At 42.4% G+C, this 17,656-nt stretch overlaps 1 protein-coding gene across 3 annotated transcripts in view; it reads right to left on the bottom strand.

Moving 5' to 3' along the window:
* Positions 1-9,521: 9,521 nt before the first annotated feature.
* Positions 9,522-17,656, bottom strand: part of LOC127462296 (probable G-protein coupled receptor 19) — a 667,268-nt gene continuing 659,133 nt past the window's right edge. The window contains exons 1-2 of one of the 3 annotated variants that reach the window (XM_051770776.1): positions 13,449-13,499; positions 9,522-11,536 (exon numbers count right to left, since the gene is read on the bottom strand). In XM_051770776.1, the coding sequence (XP_051626736.1) occupies positions 10,269-11,522 (1,254 nt within the window). In that variant the 5' untranslated portion in view covers positions 11,523-11,536; positions 13,449-13,499 and the 3' untranslated portion in view covers positions 9,522-10,268. Of the gene's footprint in view, positions 11,537-13,448; positions 13,500-17,656 lie in introns of those variants that run through there. The other 2 variants (XM_051770777.1, XM_051770775.1) reach the window with 2 other exon arrangements.

Genomic DNA, 17,656 nt, shown 5'->3' with positions numbered 1-17,656 from the left:
AAAAAAAAAAAAATCAAAGTCTGCTTTCATAATCTGATAAGTGTTTGTCAAAAAATCAGTATTCTGTTAAGTGTTTTTCAAAGACTATTTTAACTTATATCAGAGGTTTGGTTTTTTTGATGTATTAGACAAATTTCAGAAAGCTTTTTCTTGTCAACTGAAACCTGGCTAACTTTGAGAAAGTGCCTGTAACTGTTTTGTTTTTTTCTTTTTTACATTTTAGGGTGAAGATTAATCTACATCAATAATGAATCTAGGTTTTCCTGGAATCCCATGAAGAGGTGGAGGAGATTTGGGATCATAGTTCCAGTTCCTACTGTCCAAGAAATTGTAATCTCTATAATTACCTATAAAATTACTATCGATATAAGAACCAAATGTTTGAGACTAATCTCAAAATGCAGAGAAATCAGAGGCAAAGCTGAAATAAGAACTGTAGTCCTCTTCATGAGTTGCAGCATGAGTGACAGATGATCAGCTGATGTAGAAATCCCTGTTGCAGGCAAGCAAGGCAAAATACCAGTCTGTGAGTTACTGCTTTTAGTGCCATTGAGCATTAATTTCTCTGTTAATAACTGAGTTTCTTATATGACTCTGTTGTGAATTTGTGAGAGAAAACAAACTTCTAATCCACAGTAAAATCTGAGGTATCACATACAGAATAGCACATCGGGGAACTAAAATTCAGCTGATGCTGTATTTATAGAAAGTAAAGATTTGTGTGTGTAGATATATTGTGGCCTTCCAGTACCTGAAGGGAGCCTACAAGAAAGATAGAGAAAGGCTATTTACAAAGGCCTGTGGTGGCAAGACAAGAGGGAATGGCTTCAAACTGACAGAGGGTAGGTCTAGATTAGATATTAGGAAAAAATTCTTTACTGTAAAGATGATGAGGCACTGGCACAGGTTGTCAGAGAAGTTGTGGATGCCCCATCCCTGGATGTGTTCAAGACCAGGTTGGGTGGGGCTCTGAGCAATATTTAAATTGCAACTAGAAAATGTTGTCATTGTTCAGCTAATGATTTTCATCAGGACTTCATTATAAAAAAAAGAACCTAAACAACTGATTTTCAGTTTCTTTTTTTCCTCCATAAAAAGCACTTGGAAGGCAGAATTTTGCTTTTATAAAAAGTACAGGATTAACTCTGCTTTTTGGGTGTCTGCGTTAACTCACAACTGGCTTAATCAATGCTAGTAACATTGATTACTGCTTCAAGCAATTCTTGTGCATGATCTCTATATGTTTGGGTGGGTATTGGTGACATTCTTAACTATGCTGCAGCTGATAGGTGTTCTGTTGATGAAATAAATTTGTGAATAAAAGACTACAAGTGGGTTATAAAATGCATTTTCATGAGACTGTATTCAGTGTGAATAGAAACAGCTTGCCATGAGGAGTGACTTGTTTCCGTGCCTTCTTTCTCATGGCAATGTAGAAAATACATTTTGATCAAGTTTTACGGTGCTGGCGACAGCAATGCTCCATGTTCTTGTGGTAGAGCATACCAGCAGTGGCCTCCAACTTCACCATCTCCTTATGTGGTATGCTGTGAATGCCTGCTGATGTAAGAACAATTCCTTCCTACTCCATATCAAACACAGATCTGGCCGTGTTGCTAGGTCAGTGTTTTCTGTTTTGCATTTCTGGGCTTTTTCTTTCCTCTCCCCTTTGAAATCCACTTTGCAGTATGCATTCCCTTTTTCCTACAGGAAAAGGGTATTCTGTGAATCTCCTTTCTTCCCCAAGTGGCCTGGCAGCTATTTTCAAAAGCTGTCAGGGGTTCCTTTTCCAGAGGACTATATGAAAACATGAGTTACTCTGCTGTTTCTGCCTCTGCACACGCTCTGTACCACACCCACCAACTCATACTGAGTACCCTTTCTACATTTCAAGCTCTCAGTAACATCAGTGTAAATACCCCTTCTGCACTCCAAACTCTTAATATTATCATCATCCTCTGTAGCTCAGGACCCTCTTGTTTCTCAGCCGAGCGCAAGCAGAGCTGGTATCAGCTCCCCCCAGAGTGTTTTTTGCTTGCTCGAGCATTTTTCTGATAAGCTGTATGATCAGGAAGAAGGCAGCAGCATTAGCAGACAGTAGTGATGTTGTTCAGTTGTAGATGCTGGGCGTGTTCTCCCAGCATGTAGATGCTGGGAAACAGTTCTGCTCCTCCCAGAGTGGTAAGTCGTCTTTAACTTGAAACACTGGGATTTAGATGACTCTGTTACTTGTATTTCTTTAAAATTCTAGGTTGCCTGGCATTTTCAGCAGTGACAGTGCTTTCAAACAGAGGGAGTTTATCTTAGGTTTACACACTTGAAACAGCCTATGGAATTAGGGGTGGGGATTAATTTTAAAAATTTTGGCCCAAAGTGATTTTATCTCATGAACATCACTGAGAAAAGGTTTCATCAAAGTAAATACAATAACAGTATTGGTTTTCCATTTAAGTCTGGGATCCTGTCTGCGATCTTGGATAGCAAAAGGGGAAGGAGGTTTGCCTGGCTTTCTGATCAGCTGCTGACTCTTGTGACAAGTATTTGTGTAAACCTTCTCAAGGTGATGGCTCGGTCAGGGATGTATCAGTGTGAACACTCACTTCAGCAAGGTGTGTTTCTCATTACTTTATTCTTAGGGTTTCTTACCTTCTGAAATAAAATAGTAATTTTTTATTAGTAGTAACCAATGGAACCGAAGAGGATTGCTCTGGGTATTTGAGAAGCAGCCAATTAACTACTTCCATTTTTTGAATTTACGTAATGTTTTTTTTTCAGAAGCCACTTAATGTTGTCATCATTTCAATCCAATGCCACATTGTAATGGAGCTGATATTGTCTACATGTGCTGACAGATAAAAAAGGCTGACTGACAGCCGAAGAACAATTATAAAGGTTATCTGTTTTAATCCCTCCGCCAGGGACTACTTGTGAAATGAGCACAGTTGCAGTTCTGTGAATGTATTAATAAAAGAATGTAGGCAGAATGATGAATGGCCTCTTGTAATTGCTTGCATTCACCTTGCATTTTTTTTCTGAATCATGTTCTTTGTATGAAATAAGGCATAGAAACAAAATAAATGTGCCTGTTATTAACACAGCTTTGTCTTTGTCAGAAATACTACTACCAACTGTGACTTTATCACCTGTTAACATGGATTAAAATGATTGTCTTTATTACTGTAAAACTTCTTTTCCCCTGTCTTTATTAGTATATACCTGTTTTCAGACATCAGGGAGAATTTTATAAAGTAGCAATTTCAAGTTAATTAGAAAGGATAGAGACAAGTGCAGGGATTGTCAGCGCTGCTTTTAAGTGCTAGTTTCTTCCATGTGTGCCATTTTTCTATCATGCTTGGTTTGGAGATCTACATGGAGATAGTAAGAGTAGAATGGAGGATCAATACTGATGCACTCCAGTTTTGTTTCTGTTGTCGGGTGCTGACTGCTAGCCTTCCAAGTAGCATTGAGAGCTTTTGAGGACACAATTTCACTATAGCAAGGGGCAGGGAAGACTTAGTAGTGTTTCTCCTTCAGTGATCAGGCTACAAGAAAGAATCAACTGTGGTCGCCAGTGCTTGGCAGCAATTGCTTGTCCTGTGGGTAGTGACATGGACCCCTGCAAACTCCTGCCCTCCAAAGAAAAATGGAACTTGAGTTGCTTTTCATTAAACAGTTAATCCAAGATTCCAAGCTCTCCTCCTACCTGTATACCAGCTTTGCTTTCCTATTCAAGGTTTTTTGGGACAGAACTGTCATTTTAAATTGTTATTTTAATTATTGAAGATTAAAATACTGTTGCCTTCAACAGAGTGTTTCTGGTATTGCTGGGGCCACTGAAGCACTGTTTTCATAAGGTTGTTTTCCTTTGGCTTTGATTGGACTGCACCTATTTAGAGTCAGGGTTTTTTCTCATCTGAAAGGCAGAAACTTCTTAAACTGCTTCAATTTAATCACTTATGACCTTACACTTAAATCATACAGAAGTGCATAACTAGTGGTTTTTATTTTTGCACCAATATTTGGATGAAGAATGTAGTACACTTGTTTTTTTCCTCTTGTCTCATATTGTTAATATATTTGGTTGTACTCTTTTCATACACTGAAATTAGAGAAATGTTTGCATGGTAAAGTCTCATGAGAAGGGATTCTGACTGTGTCACTCTAAAGCAAGTTGATCAGTTTGTGAAGTCCCAACAGTGTGGTTTCCTTTGAGCTTGTGATCTTTGCCTTATTCTTCCTTTTCCTTTGCTCAGTATCCACTTTTCCTTCCTCTTTGACTCCCTGAGCCCTGCTATGGGTAGGAGACAGCCAGGCTGTGGCTGATCTTTAGGGACACTTGCAGTTGACTGGTGGATAAGCAGGGACACGTGCTGTCTGGCTGGTGTGCTGCTCTCAGAGTACAAAAAGAGTCTCTTTTGCTTTCCCCTGCAAGTAGGTAGGTTAGTCCACTCAGCCCTAGATTTGTTGATTGCCCAAATTGCATTGGCTTTATGACTTCCCTTTCAAACTGAGTTGGAATTGGTAAAGGGATCCATACGTTGCTGATGCAGACTGGCTGCAAACAGAATTACATAAACCCTGGTTCCCCAGAAAACCAGGCTGGTGATAAACAAGTCCCTAAATAAGCTTAGTGTACCCAAAAGTCTGAGAGATTCTTGGTTCTAGTTTTCCATTTTGGGTTGATTTTGACCAGAGTCCATCTAAGAGAGAAAACTTCTGTGTATTCAGAGTGGTTGAAGAGTCTGGAGATTGCTCTGTAAAGCTGAAATCAGCTGCTCGCTTACACTGGGATTTCAAAATTTACATCTCTTATGTTGCTGGCTGAAAAACCTTTCTTTAAGGAGTTTTATACATGTAGGGCATGTAATAAATTTCTCAACAAAAGAAAAATCTGTGATTTTCTCAATTGGCACTTCTGAGGTTTTTTATAGAGTACTTAAGCTGATGAAGTGGTTTCTGAAAAAAATATTAGCTAAAACTGAATATATGACTGATAAAAGTGAGTCAGGTGAGCTTGAAACTCTAGTATTCATTTTTTATGACTTTGGCTTGGAAATAGGAGCATTGCTACTAATTTCTTACACAGTCTCTGCCCCTATAATATTTGGAAAACTCTTATCATGTGCTATCAGTTTTAAAGGCTAGATTTTTACCAACCGAAGACTATATAATTAAATGAGAATATAAATTAAATGAGGATTGCAGCCTGTTTATATGAACTTTCCTGCTGCAAGTGTGCAACAGAAGGTTTGGCACTGTTCAGGTACTTCCTAAGGGACATTTGTGAATAGGATGTCCTAATCTAAATTATGCTCTGTGTTTCTTTTAAGCTAGCTGGTTCTTATTTGGAGTTAAAAGAGAAATAAAGGATGTTTTTAGGGAAATTTAGAAGAAAACCATCTCCTGAGAACTGAGGTGAGAATGCTACTGGTCTTGCAATCACAAATTAATTACAGGGGAAAATATTGGATGTAAAGAACAAGTCATAGAGGGTGCTCTGTAAAGAATGAGAAACGCTCTTATTTCTAGATCAACTTGGCAGGTGGGTGGTTGGGCTCTGCGAGGAGCTTTTCTCTGTACAGATCACTGTTCCTCTGTTCACCAAACAGTTTAGTGGAGAAAACTAAACTGAGGTGCCACTTCCCAGGAAGCATTCTGTGTGTTGATGAGGTTGTGTGAATTTGCTCCTACATACATGCAGTGCAAGCTGGAACTGTGCAAGACTGGTGGTATCATAGATCCCACGCACACATTTTGCTTATACTACAAAAGCCACTACAACATGTACATCCTTTACACCCTTGCAACTGCACCAAATCCATGGAGAGTTTTGGTAGACCGTTGAAAGGGGTCATTTTCAAAGACATTCCTCCTATGTCCTATCCCAGGCAAAACCTCCACGACGGCACCAAATACCTGAAATACAATACTCGAAAGTATTTACTAGTATGATTTTTTTTTTTTAGTGGAGGAAAGAGGTAATGTTTCCCTTAAAGACAAATCTCCAGTGATTTGTTACCTTGACAGAAATTTCTTCTGACAGTTAACATGATCAACAAGCGGGAAGCAGTCTTTGAAGACACAGCTAGGTAACTGTTTCAGAGTGTGTAAAAAGCTGGACAGCAGATCAGCTCTCACAGCAGTGCTGTGAGTTAATAAGGAAATCGGGGTACTCCTGCTGCATTTACAGCTAACTGGTAACTAATCTGAAATCTTGCTAACTCTGGATATCATTTAATCGTTTTCCTCCCTGTATTTGGATTGATACGGGAAGGGACTCTGTGAAGTCTGTATGGAAGTGGAGATAGTATAAGTCTCCAGGGCTGAAGAGAAGTGCTGTGATGCCTTTGGAAATAAGATGGGTAATTACACCCATCTGTATGTGGTCTCTGCTGTCTAATTCTATGTGGCCTCAAAAAAATTCAAGTCCTTCTCCCCAAACCATGGAAACAAAAGCATCTCTTTCCTTTACTTGTCCATGCAGAGAAAAAGCTGGTGTCTGGCCGGGCATGAAACAAGAACATGCTGAAAGCTGCATTGTATTGCAAGTAGAAATCAGGAAGGTTTATCAGTGTAGCTGCATAAGGGCACAGCTGCAGGGGCACATTCCTCCAAGTTCAAAAGCAGCTTATGTTGGTGAGAATATGTTTTGAACAGTGTAGCAGTTTTAGTTATGGCAATCAGAGTCATGCTCACTGTCACAATTGTGACTGGGCTTTTACTGATGTGGGAAGGTGGTTTAAGGGAGCCAAACTCCAGACTTTCCTCATGGTCACAGGGCCAGGTAGGCCCATGATTTCAGTGCAGAACTAGCAGCTGTTTCAGCCTGGGGACATTATGTCCCTAGCTGTTGTGTCATGGCAATTCTGGACTTTTCCTGGACACCTGTAGTTTTACACCTTCTGGAAGGCAGGAAAATGTGGTTGAGTTCACAAGAGGGAAAGTTACTCCGAAGTCTCTGGTTTCACAGCCACTGGTGAGTTCTTTGGTCTGTGTACATAAAATGATACCTGGCAGGCTGTGGGGCTGCAATGTGGAACTAGTGCTGTAGGGATGGACTGCCTCTCTCTTGGTTCCTTTTCAGCAATGGAACAATTCTGAAGGCAGCAGCCCCTACGTTGTGGTGGCTGCAGCAGTATTTTCCTTTGGGATCCATAATGGTCTGAGGCTTGCTTCACATCTGAGGGCCAAAAGCTGACTGTGCACAGGCAGCATCCACTGGAACATCTCTGGGGTCCAACTGAGCAAGGACTCATTGCATACAATTGATACATTCTCCAACATTAAAAGTAATGTTGCAAAGTAGACCTGGCCTGAGATCTGATTTTACTGTGTCAGAGGCAATTAAATGGCAAAGAAAAACTAAGCACATGTTTCAGGGAGAAACGCCCTGCTCAGAACATGAACCACACCTTTTCAAGGTCCTCTCATCTCCTAATTCATGGGAATTTTTTTGCTAATGGCCTTACAAGAAATATCAGATCCTTATTTAATGGGGATTTCTGAATTTGTGAAATACAAGCTGGAAGTGTTCCTGTGGTCAGCAAGGGTTCTTACAACCATACTTTGTGTTGTAGAGGAGGAAGGAAGTTTTCTACCATATGTGTAGGATTATTTCTCAACAAAGGGGTTTCCCCACTCCCACACTGCCAGCACAAGAGACTCTTCAGAGGATGTCAGCTTGGGGCTCCAACACACGTATACGTCTGCTCCCTGCTGATGGAAAAGGGAGGTACTCAGGCATGTTTATTACACGCTGTAGTACTTGCTGCTCTTGTTCTATTAACTTTTACTACTGCTGCACTTTCAGGCTCCAACCATGAACAGGACCCCAAGTGTGCCATTTTTGCGCTGAAAGCAGCAGAAAAAAAATAATCCTTCTCTGAGGAGGTTGTGACAAGGAATGTCTCTTTTAGACAGACAGCAGGGAACTTGAAATTTTGAAACAGGAGTATGTAGAGGGATAGCTGACACCTGCATACTGTCTTCTATTGCCTAGTTTAACACTTGGGATCAAAGTGTCCATACTGCTTTTAGGATGACTTGAGTGTGAAATGCCTGCTGATAGCCTGGACCTGAGGATGTTTGGCCATGCCCTGCCAGCTACATCAGGGTGCTCCAAAGAGAGGCTGATCTGGAGCTGGTTCTGGGCAAGAAATGACAGAATACAATGAGACTCCTCAGCTCAGGAGAGAAATAACTGAGAATACATGACAGAGATTTACAAACCCTAGACTGGCACAGAGAGAGTGGATGGGGCCCAACTGTTCACCATGTACTAACTTTTTTGGAGCTAGTTGAGAAGTAAATAGAGAATAGGAAAAAAGTACTTGAGAGTCTCAACTGAAAAGAGGTCAAATCCTTGATTCTCAGGCAAAAAGCTCCTGAAATCTGCTCAGGTGGGTTCTGAGCAAGCAGAGTGGGGCAGTTAGTCCTGTCTTTCAGACTTTGTGACTAGGTCATTCTGCACCTGCTCTGGGTTTACTGAGTGGCACCACTCTTTGGCAGCTACTCTATGAAGGGAATTAATTTCTACCAGTGACTGCTGGAGGCTGGAAGGATGTGTCAGGAGTCCTCTATGTAGCCTCTCTGCTTTCTCCATGCTATCGTCAAGCACCCACTGATGGCTACAGTAAACAACAGGATACTAGGATGGATGGACCTCCAGTCTGATTGACTCTTTTGTCAATATTGCAAAAAGAGAGAAAGGAAAACTTTGCAGGCGAGTGGTGCGGCAGCCTGGGCTAAACCTTCCAGGGCTACAGCGCACAGGACCACATGGATCCAACAGAGTAAGGGGAATTCACCAATCAGATGCCAGTGCTGACTTAATTTAGTGGATATGTAGTTATCTGTGTTTTCTGAGGGTGTTCTACTGTACCTCTGGGCAACACAGTGAGAACTGAGGAAAAAAAAAATCAATATTTCCCACACAGACTCAGTCCAATTCCTATTAATGAGATTGACAACTGGGGGAAAGAAAAAAGGAAAAAAAATGCCCTCTGTTTCAGGAAGTATAGATGACTTCGGTTGAAGAAATTTTTCCTAGTCCTGGCCACCAGGTCCTTTTCCACCAGGCAACTTTCCAGCCACTCTTCTCCCAGCCTGTAGCACTGCATGTGCCCACTTCTCATGAGTTTGTCACTGTTGTGGCAGGCAGGGTGGTACAAAGAAGCTCCTGCCTCTCTCCACTGGTCTCCAGTTCACACAGCTGGTGTTGTTCCTCTTCCCAGCAGGACTGAAGCCCCAGCCAGTCCCACTGGGACAGTGCTGGCAGAGAATGAGCAGCGGGAGTTGCCTCCACCTACATCCACAGCTCCCAGGCAGGTTGTCCCTTCTGGGACACCTATTAGGGACCTCTTCGAACACACCCCTGTGGAGGATGCCGTCAGGCAAGCGTGGGACCGCAGAGCTCGTTTTCCTGCTCGTGTTTGGGAAAGACCACTCTTTGCTGCAGTGCCACAGCTGTGCCTCAGCAGAAGGGATGCAGGCCAGGGAACACACTCAGTTTCAGATGTGAGAAGGCCCTGGGTGCCTGTCACACACATGGCTCCTTTTGCTCAGCAGGTCTGCTCCCTGGCTGTGCCCAGCCCCAGCTTCTGGGTGGGTGCACCAGGCTGGGTGCAGAAGCAGCTTGAGAGGAGGAGGGAAGGACGAGACCAAGGAGGGGAATTTTCTTGGGCAGTTTGGACTGTGAGACCTCTGGAGAGGCACGAGGACAGAGATGCAAAGGCATCCAGGGCTGGCCCAATGCTGACCCTGCTGGGGCAGTGGGAATTTTGCCACTGATGAGGTCAGTAGGCTCAGGCTGAGGCCAACAGGGCCCATGTATGGACATCTTACCTGTGGGGTCTCAACATGAGGGACAGCCACAGTGCAATGGTATTCACAGAGACATAACAGAAGGAAGTTTAGATGGCTTTGGGTGGATTTAGGTATTTATATACTGTGGCCCATCTTGTGTGGGGATTAATATAAACAGTATTTTTTCTTTCCCTTTTTTCCCTACAGATAGAGAGTATAAAGACTCTTGTTTTGTAGAAGAGCATTGCTCGTGGTTCCAGGAGAGGAGTTCCCCAAAGCAGAACATGATAACTGAAATGAAATAGAACAAATACATCAAACCCAAAGCATTTAATAAAATAAAACATCTCTTTTTTCCCTCCTAAAACCTGTGTTAAAAATATGTAACTATACATTGGTTCAAAAAGGAGAGAAGACTACTTCTTCTGGGGCTACAAGGTAACTTTTCAAAGCAATGAAGTCCACTAGACAAATGTATTTGGGGGATTGGATGGAATAGGCCAGGCAAGCTTTCTTTCCTTGGCTTCTCTGTTAAAAGCATCATAGGTGGAGTCTTTGGTGACACTTTTGGCCGTCGCTGGAATATCTGCAATACCAACATGATTTTTTTTTGCTATCCTGGAACTGGTGGTGATGGTGTATGCATTGCTTCTGTAGCATTTCATGGCAGACATGCAAAAAGTTTCTTTCATCCCCCTTCTGAAGTTTGCATTATAGATGGAGTAGAGGGTTGGCTTAGAGGCTGAGGAACTAAAAGAGATCCAGGTGATAGCCAGGAAAACCAAGGAGCTCTTTCTGTAGTCTGTTTCCTGTGGGTGCCACAGCTCTACCATGTAGAAAGGGAGGCAGGACAAGAGAAATATCGAGTTTAACATTAAGAACATCTTGATGGTTTTCACTTTTGTTCTTGGGACAATATTTGTTGTCCTCCTGACAGTCATTCCATCTGTGCCTATTCTCCAAATGTACTTAATTACTCTCTTGTAAAAGAGGATAATGAGGAGGGATGGGATCAAAAACACCACCGAGAGGTGGGTGATACTATAGACAGTTCCTTGCCAAGAATTGGGTAGAAAAAAGTTGCAGTGGTGGTCACTGTTGGAACTGTAGAGAAAACAAGCTGGTGATGCAAACAGAGCACCACAGAGCCAAGAGGCCAGAATCATTTTCTTGGCTTTCTCCCTGGACACTTTGAAGCTCAGGGGATGGACAATAGTGTAGAATCGATCCACGCCTATGGAGAAGAGCACGTAGATCTGGACTGCTGGGGTGAGGTACTGTATGTACCTCACCAGCTTGCACATCCCGTTCCCCAGCATCCACCTGCTGTAGGTCAACTGGAGCAGCAGGAAGGGTGCACTCACAACACTGGTGAGCAGGTCTGCACAAGCCATGGAGACCACAAAATAGTTGGTGGTGGATTGTGTCCTCCTGCTCCTGTGGATCACTAAGCAGACAAGGAAGTTTCCCAAGATAGAAACCAGCCACAACACTCCCCAAACCATGCTGGCTGCTGCAATTTCCCCCGGCCTCAGTCCATAGTCTAAGAGAGTGTGGTTCCTGCTTGAGCCGGGTCTTGTGGGTGACGATTCTGTCATCTCATAGCCAGCAGGAGGGATGGAGGTTTCGAGGTTGCTCGTGTTCTGCAGTAGGAGCAGTAAGGTAGGGAGAAGAAAAGGACTGCTGCTGTTATCCATGCTTTGGGCAAACTCAGCCATGTCTTTTGCTCAGGCTGCAAAAAGAAAGGAGAGAAAAGGTTTCAACAGCTCTGTGTGAAAAGCCCACCTTAAGCAACACAGGAGAATTCTCAGTAGTATGCCTTAATTTCATAGAAACTGGCAGAAATATACACTGTGTGGATGCTCATGTGACTTCTCTATTTTTGAGTTAACACTGAAATACAGCTGCTGGGATCGTATTGTAGCTGGTCCTTTGTGTAAGGAGCACCCTACCCCATCCCCCTCACTGATATGTAGTGGCTGCCAGCCTTTCATGTCCTTGTTTTTGTGCCTTACAGCCCCACCCCATCCCTGCCTTGGTGGGGGGAAGGAGAAGGGCAGGGCTGCTTGGTCAACACATGAAGTCCCCAGGCAACGAGAAGCCTCAGCCCAGAGAATGTTCTGGACCATCGCCATGTATGCCCACAACCCCTGACTGGACCAGGTTATAAATGAGACCCCCCTGGAAACCACCTTTTTTGTGTGGTTTTCCTTGGAGCAGCATGTCTGTGGTGGGAAGCCCTTCCCTTGGGGTTGGGATACCATCAAAGGAGACTTCCTGGGATTGAGTTCCCTCACTACCAGCACCATCCCCTCAGAAGAAGGACAGGCCTTTAGCATGTGTGTGAGCACAGGCACACTTTGGGTCATTGGTCTTGTCTGTGGAGTAATAATATCCCCAACTGGTAACACCAAACCTAGAACCTGTTAATCTCTCATTGCTTGAGAATTAAAGTTTGTCTGAGTGCATTATCTGTGTGAAGATGTTTTACTGTACCTTCATGACAGACACACCACAGAATGTGATAGGTATGACCTCCTGTTTCGAGAAACAAGAGACAAGAATGCATATATTAACAGACAGAATTTCCAGTCTTGAATTTAGCCAGATGATTGGGTTGGTCTTAGACTATTGCAAGGACAAAATGGGAAAATAGCTAATTTTAGTGGCTATATGTGTACAAGCACCTTGCTGCAATCTGATGTCCTTTCAGTCATCATCTTGACATGCATGACTTGTATCTGAAACGCTTTGAGGGTAGTAACAACTGGTTTTGTTTCAGTGGAGCTGGTTAAACAAAGAATATTTGCATGTCACCCTCGTGCCAGAATAACACTGGGGGGATGTCAGTAGTGAGACTGAGAAGTGGTGGTTGAGTTGTCAACTGCAAGGGGGTCCATCAGCAGATCATACTTTGCCCCTTGTCCCCTCTTCTGTTGGAGGGCTGTGGGTGCTGCCCAGCCTGGCCTTGCCTTCCCCCTCCTCCTTAATTGCCTTCCTTCATCGTTTTCTTGCTGGTTTTGCCTGGCAGATGATTCCTGACTTCTCAAAGAGTTCCTACTTGTCTTTCACCATCCTCTGTCAGGTGGATCTGCTCCCCTGGAGATATCCTGCTGTCATCAGCTGTTGGCAGGGCATTTGGGCTGCTATCTTTGGCAGAGTGGCAGGATGCATTGACAGTACAACCCACTCAGTTATGTGTTAGAATTATCTGTCATAAAATAATACACGTGGAACCTATTAACCAGATAGAAAAGAACATTATAGGCTAATTTTCTTCCTTGATTTCCCTTCTTGCTGTGCAGAAGTATGTGCCATTAAAAATAACCAGCTACAAATAAAGCTTCATAGAAGAATAACCGGATAAAATTTCTTGACCAGTACTGAAGAGTCTGATACAAGAATGCAATGACCTTCTTAAGCTGTTAAATATGAAGACTCGCTCGCTAACACTGTTTTCATGATATTTCTCCTTGTGGGGCAAATCTGCTCTCCGTGTCTGTTCAGACCTGAAACGTTTAGTTATGCAGGTGGGTAAAACCGAGAATAGTTATAGGGTTGTAGTACTCAAATAGTACTTTTTTTCCTGATGTATGTTGCCTAAAAGTCAACCCAACCACTGTTGATTGGAGAACGTGGGTTACCTGCAAACATGCCTTTGAGAAGACAGGAATGCAGCAGCTTCAGCAGGGAACAGTATGTGACCCACTCAGAGAAACGTATGGAGAGCTAACCAGTGGGTGCCTACAGAGGAGAGAGAATGGCAAGAGGTGTATCCAGCTGTCTTGTGCTAGAGCTTTGCTGGCAGAGGAAGCAATACATGAGCTGAAGAGCCCGTTCCATGTGCCACCCTTCACCAAAGATCATTCTTGTGTTGAGAGGTAAAATATCTGGTTATGCGACTCTGGAGGTGGTAGTTTCCTCACTGTGAGTAAAACAGAAGAGGTAGCAAACACATGTGCAAGTAATACTATATTTTGTGATTCTTTCTTCCTCGGAAAAATTCAGGATCATTCAGCACATTGCCCACAAGTTACAGGTGTAACTGTAGGGAGTTTAACTAACTTGAGCATAAGATTTCTCTTGTTGTACAGCAATTATTTGTTTTATTTTTTTAAAAAGTAAATGCTATCTAATTAACCAATGTGCTCTGAGATTTCTGCATTCTTAGTCATAGATAATTTTTCTTTCAAATGGATCAGAAGCTGATGCCTTTTATATTAAAGGATCTCTACTCAAGCCTATTTTCCCTAGGTGGCACTGAGATCAGAATCATGCCCTGATTTAGCACTAAGAACCTTAGAATCTATGACCCAACATAGATTTTTCTTCTGTAGGAAAGTCTGTTTTTTATAGTGGAGACTTGAACTTCTGCATTATAAGTAATGTTCCAAAAGGAACCATGACCATGAAACCTCAGCAAATGCACAACTCTGTATGGTCTAGAATGCAAATGCCTGAAGATTCTGTAACTTGCTACATTATTTATCCTCAATTCCCATGTTTCTGTTTGCTGCACTGTTTACTGAAATATGTTTTAAGTGTTAGTGAGCCATTCGACTCATGAGTATCAGATCTGTAAAAAACAGTGATGAGCTCTGTCACCTCTCTCTGCCTTGCAGGTCAATAAGCAGAAATTTAGAAACACAAGAAGTAAAAATTACATATAGTGAATATGTGAGGCCTAATTACATTTTTAGTTACCAAAAATGTTTTGAATAATTTTTCCCTCACTTTGTCTTTCAAACATTTTAGAGTGGGAATCCTTTTAAAACTGATACAAGGACTTTCTGTATTTCTGTTTTAAAACCTACTTTATGTGCATTTGCTTGGCAAAAGAAAGGGCGTATGAAATGACTCATAATTATCAAAGAGAGATTTCCTTGTGCCACAGTTCCATTTTATTGACCTTAATTTGCAGTTTGGAAACCAAATCTCTCCATTTTCAGGGTTATCCCTTTGGGTTGATAGCTAACTCTCCAAAACAGATCTGTTACTTAGAGATTAAGTATTTGAGCTACAAGAACTTCATGAAATCACCACCACATATACTTTGCTGTTGCATAAAACTCATACGGCATAGTTACTGTGTGTTTGCATGTTTACTGTCCTATCTACAAGTGCAGTGTCCACTGCAATTTGGAAGAGCAAAACCTAATGAGATTCACAAAAGAATGCAATAAATGTTTGTTGCTTTGGGGTTCTTTTTATGATTAATCAAAAGAATACTTTGTTTGCCAACTACTGTTTTCAGGATTAAAAAGGCAGCTAAAGAAACTGATCCTAGCACATTACTTGACCTAGCACTAGCAGAGGGGCTTTTTTATTCAACATATTTTGCCTCTCTGCATCATAACTGCAAAACACCAGGCAAACATTGGCCCAGAAAATTATTTCAAAAGCATTAAACTGGTCATTTACTCCATAAACTTCCCTCTCTGAAGAGTATCTTGGGAATAGCTGCCAGACTGGAAGAGAAATGCTTCATCTAACCGAGTTTAATCAACATCAGAAAAGTGAGTAAGTTGAACCAGAATGGGGGAGAGAGGGCTTTTGTCTGACTGTAAGATGCTAGAAGGTGACACTCATCCCTGCCTAAATTCAAATTACCTACCCTGTGTGCTCACTGTGTCAGTGTAAAAATCCCTTTATAGAAGAGCGCAGTCTCTCTCAGTGTCTTGCTATGTGGAGATGACTGTGTGCATATTGAGGCCATTTAGTACTTCTGCTTCCAGTGAAGGAATGCAGATACACATGCTTTTGTGAGTACACCATTTCCCTGCCAGTTCTTTTCTCTGGTCCAGTGCTCATAAAAATGCTCAGCTATTTGCCGTGTTCCTCTGACGAAGGCTTTTCCTTTATCTGGGCAGCTTTTCTGAGCAAAGCTTAAAATCTCTTCAGGTGAAGTGTGTTCTCCCCCACTCTCTGCATTCCAATGCATGAGGATAGAAAACATCTGCCCCTATTTTATCAGGAGAATAAAGTGTTTTGAATTCAGTAAAACTTTTGAGATCCATACCCATATCTCATATGCTGCTGTCTGCTCCTGAGCTTCACCCAGCTGCTGGAGATTCTTATCCTGCAGCATGCCTAGCTAAAGATGATGTAAATGTGGATGGGTTCATGGATGAAGCTTTCAGTGCTGGTGTGGACACAGCTCAGCTTTCAGTAAAAGCTTCTGACCTGAACTGACTATGTAAGCTGATATGTGTTACTGCATCTTGTATCAGGATCTGAGGGCCAAGCCTGTATTGCGGGGTGAGGTCGTGGGAGCAGGAAGTATGGATGGAATCAAATAAAAGAAGAAAATGTTTTAATTTCTAGCACATCTACAGAATATATGTTATATTTGGCTACTGCATAAGCATGAATCTAAACAAGACTTTTTTTGCTCTATGCTTAAGGAAATTAAGGGCAACTAGGCAGCCTCTTTGCCATCAACCTTCATTGACTCTTCAAGTTCTGACTATTTTCATAAGGTATTAAAACTGAGGACAAGGATATAATACTGCAACACTTGCTGAGATTTGGATCAATTTACATTTCTTGTACTGGCTGCTTGAGGAAGAATCCTTTTTCAGCTTCACCCTTTTAACTGACCTTAGTAATGGGTGAGATATGCAGTAACAAACTAGAACAAGAACAGGGTCCATCTGTTGCTTCTGGGTCTGTTAGCTCACATCTGGAGTAACTACTCTGGCAGCAGGCTTGTAGCACTGGGTTCAGGGCATATCCACAAGGCATGACTTTGATGAACAAGCAGGACTCAAACCTGTTTGAGTCACAAGTCACTGCATATTGGCTTAGTCTCCTTAATAGACGTTGCCATGTCTTGAAGCTCATTCTGGTCTTAAAGGTTCTAGGAGCAATGGCATTTTCCTGCATCTGAAGTCAATGAATTTTTCTCATGTATTTTCTGTGGGTTAAAACTGACATACCAGAAGTCACTGCAGGACTATTAACCTGAGATGAGCTGCTAAGACCCAGTAATTATTTGTGCACCTAAACCCCAAGGTGTTTATTCTCTGTTGGTAGGGAGAAGGAGCCCTTACAGTAACTACAGATTCCACTTATACCCAACATCATGCTCTGGTTCAGGGACAGACAGTGGTGAAATATGAGCCAGATTTGTGCTCAATACTACCCAGACACAGACCCTCACTAGAGTGAGGTAACAGCTGTAACTCTCTTCAACCAAGGCTCTGCTGAAGGACACATGAGGTTGGCAACACTCAGATCTGTAGAAAGGAGGTCTTTCTGGAGAGATAGGCAGGGCCACTTGCAGTGAGAAGTTATTCCTGCAGTAGCTGTAGGGTAGGGTTTTCTGTAAGACCCAGGCAGGACACAACCATCCTTCCACAGACACAGGCTCTGCCAAAAGAGTTGTTGGGTTTGCCAAGACCTTTGGACTGCCTGTTCCTTCCACCTGTCTCCTCTGCTCTTGTCCACAGCCTAGTCTGGCTAATCTTAGGGGATAAAGAGAGAATGGTGCTCTGGTTACTACCTCATGGGCAAACCTGTGTAACGCAGTTTACAAACATGTACACAAAGGTTCGAGTCTCCTGTTATAGAAGTAACTGTTCTTCCCCAAAGGAAAGACCCAAAGGTTTTAACTCTTTTTCCCTGAAGGAAAGACCCACAGGTTTAAATGTCTCAAAGCTTTATTCTACCTTCCTACTGCTGTGACTACTATGCAAAACTCCAGATTAGCACTGTTCTAAAAATGAGAGCAGAACCCAGATCTGTGCCCAGTGTGACTGTGGGGGAATGAAAAAGTGGAGAAGAGTGACTAACCTAATTTCCAAGTCTCCTGTCAGAATAGGTTCCACCTACTGAAATTGTCCAAGAAGAG

Source organism: Manacus candei, unplaced genomic scaffold, assembly GCF_025592945.1.
Source record: "Manacus candei isolate 608988 ecotype Guabito, Panama unplaced genomic scaffold, ASM2559294v1 h1tg000124l, whole genome shotgun sequence".
Lineage (NCBI taxonomy): Eukaryota > Metazoa > Chordata > Aves > Passeriformes > Pipridae > Manacus > Manacus candei.
The sequence above is the reverse complement of the archived record's forward strand: the minus strand, read 5'-3'. Positions and strand labels throughout refer to the sequence as shown.